This window comes from Temnothorax nylanderi, unplaced genomic scaffold (genome assembly GCF_030848795.1).
Source record: "Temnothorax nylanderi isolate EJ_2023f unplaced genomic scaffold, tnyl_v1.0 TNYL_tig0410_pilon, whole genome shotgun sequence".
Classification (NCBI taxonomy): Eukaryota; Metazoa; Arthropoda; class Insecta; order Hymenoptera; family Formicidae; genus Temnothorax; species Temnothorax nylanderi.
In genome coordinates, this window is record NW_027249472.1 from 145,034 (window position 1) to 155,473 (window position 10,440).

General features: G+C 47.6%; 1 protein-coding gene and 1 long non-coding RNA gene across 2 annotated transcripts; one reads left to right on the forward strand and one right to left on the reverse strand.

Annotated features, from left to right (window-relative positions):
- Window positions 1-225: 225 nt before the first annotated feature.
- Window positions 226-1,416, reverse strand: LOC139782418 (uncharacterized). Its single transcript, XR_011720876.1, has 2 exons — window positions 545-1,416; window positions 226-449 (listed from the first exon to the last, which is right to left on the reverse strand). It is a non-coding gene; the product is annotated as an uncharacterized lncRNA (long non-coding RNA).
- Window positions 1,417-2,811: 1,395 nt separating this feature from the next.
- LOC139782417 (uncharacterized) lies at window positions 2,812-4,425 on the forward strand. The gene has a single exon (XM_071721444.1). The coding sequence runs from the start codon at window positions 2,898-2,900 to the stop codon at window positions 4,287-4,289; it is 1,392 nt and encodes a 463-aa protein (XP_071577545.1). The 5' UTR covers window positions 2,812-2,897; the 3' UTR covers window positions 4,290-4,425.
- The last annotated feature ends 6,015 nt before the right edge of the window (window positions 4,426-10,440 follow it).

Here is a 10,440-nt window from a genome sequence, read left to right on the forward strand (position 1 = left end):
AAAGAATGTGAAGCTCGTGAAGCTCGTGAAGCTCGTGATAATTCTTATTTTTATGATTTTTACTTTAAACCTGACTTTGATTCGGAGTATCAGGAGTATCGCTATTGGGCGAATAAAGTTATTACTGATATGCTCATGCTCACTGATACTATGCTCATTCAAATTCGCACAGGCATTGGGAAGTGCGTCGAATTGGCGGTGATGAAAAACATGAACAGACAGAGATCAATTTTACATATCTTTAATAAGATAATAGGTTTTAATCATACATCGATTCAAAGAGCTCTTGACCGTGAACTTAATGATTTTAATGATTGGCACTTTGATGTCCCCTTCTTCAGTCTTTATAATCTTATGCTTAAACATTATTCCATTCTATATTTCTGTCGACGTTGTCCAACGTGTAAACGAGTCACGTGCAAGTGCTCCATCGAAGAATGTGACGTGATCTAAAAAATAGTGTGAAAAAGACAGTATTAAAAAACATGGAACATATCGATAAAACGGAACGCAACCTGTTGGAACAATCCGACCAAATCGCTACCTTGGGCGAATATCTTGCATGGGCACAGCGATGCGAGGAGTTTATCGAGCAGCTCGAAGAAGACTGTCGTTCCAAACGTCCGCGGCTCTCAATCCGCGAAACAAACAATCCGGGACACAGACAATTTTTAGTGGCAAGAATCGCGCGACTCGAAGGTGCGAAGACCCTATTACAGAGACGGTTCGTACATATCGGTGGTGAGTACGCGGCGGGCAGTAGTAGCGGTAACGAAAACGTGGAAAGACTCGTCTGGCGAGAGATCGATGCCGCGTTCGAAAGCCGTGTATTGACCGGTGCAGTGATAAATACAAATTACATCGAACTGCAAAAATTTCTCGAAGATGCTGAAGTCATCGTGCTCGATCATGTGCGGAACGTCATGCAAAGACACGCAAGTGTAAAGATAAACACTGTGTTCAACGGTGAGTTTGTGACGGGTGACAAACGTGCGAACAAAAGTATCAGCACGAGAAACTGCGAACTCTTTCGTTCGTCCGATCGGTCCAATCTGCGCGAGTGGTACAAGCTACACGTTATCGAGCCCACATTAGCGAAACTCGAAGAGTTTCAGGAACGCGACAGCGGGTGGGCGTTATTGCGTATACTCAATTTGACAGTGAACGTGAACAAGTACAATCCTTTGCGCGCGGGATGTTACATCAAATTACCGCAACAAATTAAATTGAAGGGAGCGGTGATCAACGTGCAATCTATGGACAATGCATGCTTCGCGTGGTCGGTGGTGGCTGCTCTACATCCAGCCGAAAGACATTCGGAACGGGAATCTTCGTATCCTCATTATACAACAGTGCTGAATTTACGAGACATTGAGTTTCCAGTGACGTTGAGCCAAATTAAAAACTTCGAACGATTCAACGACGTGTCGATCAACGTATATACTGTCGAGGGAGAGAAGACGCCGAACGTTCTCCCGATACGGCTCACCGACCTGAAGAGAGAAAAGCACGTAAATCTGCTGTACGTGCAGGAGCCGCGAAACGACAACGTGGGGCATTTCGCGTGGATCAAGAAACTATCGCGTCTCGTTAGCTCGCAATTGAGCACGCACCGTGGTCGGAAATACTTTTGCGATCGGTGAGTACTTATACTCCTTTTTAATAAAATTATAAAATATTTTATTTAATAATTTACAATATTTGTTTTTTGCAGATGTTTGCACTATTTCTACACGAGCGAGAAATTGGAAGCGCACACCGTCGACTGTCAGAAGATAAACAACTGCGCAATCCGACTACCGAGCGAGGACGACAAGCGGCTGAGTTTCAAGAATCACAGCAGGAAAGAGCGGCTTCCATATGTCGTGTACGCCGACCTGGAATGTACCCTTGAGAAGACGGAAGCGGATCCGACAACGCCCACGTTCAGGTTTCAACATCATCGGGTATGTAGTATAGGATACTACGTGCGGTGCTCGTACGACGACTCGTTATCTGCGTATCGATTTCGCCGCGATAAGGATTGCGTCGCGTGGTTCGCCGAGGAACTGAAAGGATTGGCGCATCGCGTAAAGGCTATCTTGTCCGAGAATGTTTGCATGGTAGATCTAACGCGAGACGAGTGGGAGATATTTCGCAGCGCGGCGCAATGTCACATTTGCGAAAAACCGTTCGCGACAGACGACGTGCGAGTACGCGATCATTGCCACTTGACCGGTCGATATAGAGGTCCCGCACATTCGAACTGCAATCTGAATTATAAAAATTCGCATTACATCCCCGTAATTTTCCACAATTTATCGGGCTACGACGCGCATTTCATTATCACGGAGATAGCTGCCGCGTTCGAAGGCTCGGTCAATGTATTACCGATAACAAAAGAAAAGTACATCTCATTCACGAAGCACGTGAAAGATACAGCCGACAGATCAGATTCGCGAAGCGACATAAAATTAAGATTCATCGATTCGTATAAATTTTTGAGTAGCAGCCTCGATAAATTAGCATCTTTTCTATGCAAAGATAAGTTAAAAACTGTACGTTCTCAATTTTCACAATTATCGACCGAGGACTTTGATCTTTTGACGCGAAAAGGTGTCTTTCCATACGAATACGTGGACAGCATCGAAAAGTTGGAGGACACGTGTTTACCGCCGCGCGATTCATTTTACAGTTCCTTGACCGGTGACACCGTATCCGAGAGCGATTACGCGCACGCCGCGAACGTATGGCAGCGATTCTCCGTTCGAACTCTGGGCGAATACAGCGATCTATACCTCAAAACCGATGTCTTGCTGTTGGCCAACGTGTTTGAAAATTTCCGCGACAGCTGTATCGCGAGTTATGGACTCGATCCAGCGTACTACTACACTTTGCCAGGTTTCACGTGGGATGCCATGTTGAAACATACGTGTATCAATTTCGAACTGCTCACCGACATTGACATGGTCTTGTTCATCGAACGCGGTATACGCGGTGGTCTGAGTCAATGTTCAAACAGATACGCGCGGGCCAACAACAAGTACATGCAATATTACGATTCATCGAAACCGTCTTCGTACTTGATGTACTTCGATGTAAACAACTTGTACGGTTGGGCGATGTGTCAGCCACTGCCCTACGCAGATTTTCAATGGGTCGAAGACGTTTCGAATTTCGACTTTAGCGCGATCGCTTTGGATTCGCCCACGGGTTATATTCTCGAAGTCGATCTCGAGTATCCGGAGAATAAACACGACGCGCACGCCGACCTACCGTTCTGTCCGACGCGCGATAAACCGCCCGGCAAACAGCAGGAAAAACTTCTCGCCACGCTGTATGATAAGAAGCGTTACGTCATACACTACCGCAACCTACAGCAGTGCACGCACCACGGCCTTCGCGTCACAAAAATACATCGCGTATTGCAATTCGCTCAATCTGCGTGGCTCCGCACTTACATCGAACTCAATACAAAATTTAGAACACTGGCCAAAAATGAGTTCGAGAAAAATTTATATAAATTGATGAATAACGCGGTTTTCGGGAAAACGATGGAGAACGTTCGCAATCACGTCGATGTAAAATTATTAACAAAGTGGGAGGGTAGATACGGTGCGGAGGCAATGATCGCGCGACCAAATTTTCATAGTCGAAGCATCTTTTCGGAAAATCTGATAGCCGTTGAACTGCGAAAACTTGAAGTTAAATTCGATAAACCTATTTACGTCGGCATGTGCATTCTCGACGTATCGAAAATCTGCTTGTACGAATTTCATCACGAGTACATGTCTCCCCTGTATGGCGACAAGTGTAAAGTCACGTACACCGATACTGACAGTCTGATTTATCACATCGAGTGCGACGATGTGTATGAGAACATGAAAGATGATATAGTCAGGTTCGACACTAGCGATTACGCGGTAGATAACGCGTACGGTATCCCACTCGCCAATAAAAAAGTTCCGGGCTTGATGAAGGACGAGAATAACGGCGCGATCATGACCGAATTCGTCGGACTCAGGGCGAAGATGTACGCGTTGAGGGTGGATGGTAAAAAAGATTGTAAAAAAGCGAAAGGTGTCAAGAACAACGTCGTAGCGCGTACTATAACGTTCGACGATTACACGAGGTGTCTGCGAGACGAAATTGAAATGACCCGATCGCAGTCCTGTATACGATCGAAAAAGCACGAAGTGTACACCGTGTCCGAAACAAAAATCGCTCTGAGTCCATACGACGATAAGCGATACATTATACCCGATTCGACCGATACGTTACCGTGGGGACATTATAAAATATCTTTGTAACGTATGTATGCATGCATGTAATAGTATAACGTATGTAATAGTATAACGTATGCAGTAGTATATGTATGTAATAGTATAACGTATGCAGTAGTATATGTATGTAACGTAATATATATAACGTATGTATGTCGTATAACGTATGCAGTAGTATATGTATGTAACGTAATATATAATGTAGTAGTAGTATGTCATATAACGTATGAATGTATAAATGTAGTATAACGTAACGTATTGTGAGTATTATATTACAGTATTGGAAAGAATATTAATAAAGATATTGCACATGTGTATATTTCATATTTTTACGTATTTTATATTTCATATTTCAAACACTTTACATGTATTACATATTACATATTTTTTATGTTAAGAATAAAATACAGTTTGCACGAATTAAATAACATTGTCCTTGTGTATCCATGAATTGTGCAATCCATCGAATCCCAGCCATTTAACGTAAACCTCGTCGCCCCTCTTGCGCAGTACTTTCTCCACGAGATACACGTCCGGATAAGTCGCGCGATGCAACTCGTGCTCGTAGAACGCTCCAGCGACGGATTTTCCACGATAGTCCTCGAGTAGATAGGTTACGGGATTGGTACGCTGCACTTTAACGATCTTAAACACCTCGGTGGTCCAATTCGGCGTGTAACCCTTTTCGAAAATTGTTTTGTATTTGCTAACGCGCACCGAGTCACCCGCTTTGAATTTTGCCGGACCCGCGATCTTTATCGCGCTGTATACGGTAGCCAAGAGTCTTTTGGCGATCGCGGAGGTAACGTCGACGGGCCGCATGCCGATGGTTCGATGCTTGCGCGCGTTGTAATCCGACACGAGTCGCGGCAAGGCGTCGACCCACTTGTAATTTCCGTTGAGCGTAAACATCTTCCACATGTCGTTCTTTAAGGTACGATTGAATCGCTCGACGACCGACGCCTTCAACACCGAATACGTGGAATAATAATTGATGTCGTGTTTTCTCACGAGACGTTGCACGTCGGTGTTGTAAAATTCCTTCCCCATATCGGTTTGTAGGTTACTGGGGCACCTCCCGCTGTGTCGAATTATCTCGGCGATAGCGTCGGCTGTCTCGCTGCCGCCTTTACCCTTGAGCGGCACGGCCCACGCGTACTTGCTCAACACATCGATGACGGTGAGTATGTAGTGGTAGCCTCCGTTGAAACGTGAGTACGGACGCATCTCAACGATGTCAGCCTGCCACAGGTCATCGTACCCTCGCACTATGACGCGTCTGCGGGGAAAATTTCTTCTCGCCGGAGCGTGCAGTTCTTCGACGAGTCGTTGCTTCTCGATACTTTTACGCACATCGATCGATTTTAACTGTCTCATGTTTCGTTGTCGCCGTTTCTGCTTCTAGTGCATCGTTCGTAGCAGTTTCTGAACAGTTCGTAACCGCTTCTCAACAGTTCGTAACCGCTTCTGAGCCATTCGTGAATCGTTCGTTGTTGTTCGTCGTCGTCAGTTAACCGTTGTTTGTCACTCATCGTCGTCGTCGTCGTCGTCGTCGACGTTCTTTAGCCGTTTGTAGCCTTTCCTGTCACCGCGTAGTTTGCAGCTGTTTCTGAATCGCTCGTAATCGTTTCTGAGTTGTTTTTGAATCGTTCGATAACCGTCCGACAACCGTTCTTGAACCGTTAGACAGCCGTCCGACAACCGTTCTCGAATCGTTCGTTGCTGTTCGTCGCCGTCGTCAATTAACTGTTGCTTCTCTTCACTCGTCGCTTTTCGATAGTCGTTTCTGCTGAACCGTTTCTTCATCGTTCATTAGCCGTTTCCAATCTAACGATGTTCGTACGCCGAAGCGCGTTTACCGCAGTCTGTAACGCTCGCACGTCCTTCTCGAACGAGGTAAGCTTCTCGTCTGACTCTTTTCGTTGATCTGTCAAACTTTTAACGCACCGATCCACGTATAGTTTGTTAACCGCGTCACCGTCAGTCTCAGGTTGCGCTACGCGACGAATCTTGCGCGACCTTGCGTCAAAGTCCGTGGCGCTGCGACACAGAGCGTTATTGCGCACGAAATTTCTCATTAATCCGCTCCACCGATGGTACGAAATGGAGTTTGTCGCATCTCCGCTGTGCTCGAACAATCCAAATTTGTTGATCGGCATTTCGACGCTGATTGAACGGATCGCTGTCGCGCCGTTTAATTTATAATAAGCCCGGCTTCGCGAAGTTCCTCGATGATCGACATGATCTCGTTGTCGTGGGCATTGTTGCCAGCTTGACGCGAAGCGTCGAGCAATCGCAGACGATCCACCAGCTCGTTGGGATTGTCCCAGTGCACGTAGTCGATCTTATTGTCGGTTAGCGTCATCGCGCGAGGCATGGATAATCCCTTTCCGGATTTTTTCTTCTTGGATTCGATCGATATTAACGGTGAGATTACCCATACATACTTGTATCCCCTGTTACCCTTTACTCGCTCGCGAGGATCGTGCTTGTATTTATGAGCACTCGTCGCCAACAGTATGCTTCTGTACTTTTGCCTATCGGCCTCCGTGTAGAGCTTATCATCGGGTATTTTTTTGAAGATTAACTCGTAAATACCGGGTGTACCGGCGTATCGTACGTCGCCAATATGAATGTTATCCGCTTTGTCCACGTAAAAACGTTTATTACCGAGCATCATTTCATTCTTGTCGAGATAAACGCCGTACACGTCGTCTATCGTTGGATCGGCGCCCAAAACAGACGAGATATACACTCGGCTCAGTGGACCGAAATTATCTTCCAACGTTTCTATAAACAATTCTCGCCCCTCCGATGTTTGCAACTGCTTTTGAACGGTCGTCCCGATCGAGTCGTCCGTGGTTTCGAAAACATCCTCGTTTTCGAGAAATTCGGGAACATCCACGTTTGCCGCTAATTCGGGACTTGTATGTTGCACGGTTCGCGTCGGTGTAGAGGTTATCGGTGTAGAAGTTACCGGTAGTACTTTCGATCGTTTCGATTGATTAGATTTACGCGGTGTCGATGACAGATCCGACCAGGAGTATAATCGTTCCCTCTTTTCTCTCTTCGGTGTAGCATTCTCCTCCTCCTCCTCCCCGCCAGCGACGCTTTCCGGCTCCTCCTTCTTCACCGCGGTCAAGCTCGAGTTGTCGACGATCTTTTTCAGCGGCCCGATGAGAGGTTTAAAGTGCGTATCCATCTCAATGCCCTTCTCGATCTTACCGGTCTTCAAAGCGCGAAGTTTCTTGCGAATCGAATCACTCGTTTTCGCAATATCTTTCACGATCTTCTCGCGTTCGCGAATATTCTCGCTCCCTTCGATCGCAGCCATCGCGGGAAAACAAAGCAGAGTATCGATCTCTCTCTGTAACGCTAACGTTTCGCCTCCGACGAGGTATCGGCAACGACTGATCGCTTTTACGGTATCGCGAACACGTTAAATCCTTTTCTGTATCGGCCGTTCGAAAGCGCGCTGTCCTTGTCTATCACCGCGAATCCGTACTTTTGTTGCCAACACTCGTGACACAACGAGCAAAATTCATCGTACGGCATGTCGGTATTCACGTGATCGTTGTACACGTGTTTCAAATTGGTACCGTCCTGCTTGAACAGGATCAGCAGATTCGCGTTGTCGCGTATCAGATGTTTAGGTATTCTCGCGTACGTCTGACAGAGATAGAAGGAGTCGACGCTCGAGTGCCTGCCCATTGAGAAATACTCTCTCACAGCGTCTTGCTTATCGCATGCCACGTCATCGAAGACGAAGATCGAGTTTGGACGCGCGTCGCTCGGTGGAATGACGTCACTGTTATTGGAGAACGTAAAGTAGCCGATTTCGTCGATCGATGTCAATAAATTCTCCAGATATCGATATTTCGGCTGTTGCAGCGATTTCGAGTACACGTACACGTTTTCGAAACGTACACCGTGCGGACTTTCCAGCAAGCTAATCAGAACGTTGGTATTACCGCAACTCGAGGGGCCGCAAATGATCGCGCGTAATGTAGCCGGCAGCAGCGTACCGTGCCTACGCTTCTCCGCGTTGCCTCCCATCGGCCGTGATCTGTCGTCGCAATTCGTCACGCGAATCGCCAACGGTTGTCGCACGAATCTCATTTTTTCCACACTGTCGACTTTCTGGCTGACTCGAACGCCTATTTATAGGCGAGCGGAACCGCGAATGGCTCAGTAGCAAAAATGTTCGTCCTACTGTCGAGACCTTCCGATATTCGCGACTTGAGCGCCGAACAGCTGCAATTTGTGCCGAAAGCCGTTCTGCTGCAAACGTGCGGCGATCACGTTCACTACGTGTGGGACAAGCTTCCGGAACATATAAAGGCGGATTTGGAGGTTCAGACATATCGTCGCTGTTACGAACATTACAATCAACCGTGGCAGCGAACGCACGTCGACGGTCCCGCGCCATTGATAAAGGATTGCGGCGAATGTCAACGAAAAAAATTGGTGGAGGCCTATTAAATCGCGCGATAAACGCACTTCCGTTCGAATTACACATTCCCGGCTATCAATTTTGCGGCCCGGGAACTCGTTTACAAGAACGATTGGTGAGAGGCGATCAAGGTATTAATCCATTGGACGCGGCGTGTCGCGAGCACGACATAGCCTATTCGCGTAACCGCGATCTCACCGAGAGACACGCGGCGGACGAGATACTCGCTGCGGAAGCGCGAAAACGCATTACCGCGAGAGATTCGACTCTCGGAGAGAGAGCTGCCGCTACAGCCGTCTGGGCGACCATGAAGGCTAAGACGAAGCTCGGAATGGGCTTGAAAACGAAAAAAACGAAAACGAGGAAAAGGCTGACGAAAAAACGGATACTTCCTGCATTAAAACGAGGCGGCGTATTGCCGATTCTACCGTTGTTGGGAGTTCTCGGTTCTCTGGCCGGCGGAGCGGCGGGAGTCGTAAAGGCCGTGAACGATAACAAAGCCGCGCGGCGTCAGCTGGAAGAGATGCAACGTCACAATCGCGTCGTGGAAGGTCGCGGACTTTATCTCGCTCCGTACAAATATGGACGAGGGCTGTATCTCGGCCCGCACAAACGCGGGCGAGGAGTAGCGTCGAAAATAAAAAAAAAACGTCAAAAAGACGTTAAATATGCCCACGGGTATTGCGACTAACGTACAATTGAATTGACTGGCAAGGCGTATGCGCGTACCGTTCTTCAGAGGTGTCTTCATGCGTGATTCGTTACCGATCGGCGGTGTACGTCGAAACGAGAGCGGTATCGTGAATTTGGACGATGCAGCGGGTCCCGGTACTCATTGGGTAGCGTACGCGAAGAGGTAAGATCGAGTCATGTATTTCGACAGTTTCGGTAATCTTCGACCGCCGAAAGAATTGGTGCGATATTTCGGGCCGAGCGTGACGAAGATTGAGTACAATTGCACGTCTTATCAGCGATACGATCAGAGCATCTGTGGACAATTATGCTTGCAATTTCTCCGGACGATCGACGCTAATTTAAAGCCTGACGGTGCGCCGTGGTGACTCAGTATTCGTTAACGGTTTCCGCCGACATGTCTATAACGTTCACGTTGACCGGGAAGAGCAGCATCCTCGCGGAGCACTATTTTCCCGCCGTGGATCTGAGCGACGGTGACTACGAGCTCGGTCTAACGTGTTTCGAGACTTATCACACGATTCCGAACGTGAATTCTTCGAACAATAAATTTTATTTCGACGAGGATGACACGGAAATTACGATTCCCGAGGGATCGTACGAGATACGAGCCATACATGAGTTTTTGAAACGCGAAATTTCACGGAAACGCCCGCGACGCGTAATTCGTTCCAACAATGATCGTACGTCGGTCGCGAATATCGCCCGAGAGGCGACCGGTCGCGCGAACGGCTACGAAGACGAGGTCGCGGAATACCCGATAGTGCTCCGCGCAAATTACAATACGATGAAGAGCGAGACCAAGTGCGCTTTTAGAGTGAACTTTAACAAACCGAACAACGTTGGATCGTTGCTGGGATTCTCGTCGAAGCGTATATTGCAGCCGGGACAGTGGTACGAATCGGACGCGTCGATTAATATTATCAACGTAAACATTATCCGCGTGGAGTGTAACGTGACCGCGGGTGCGTACAGCAACGGCAAACGTGTTCACACGATACACGAATTTTCACCGAGCGTACCACCGGGATA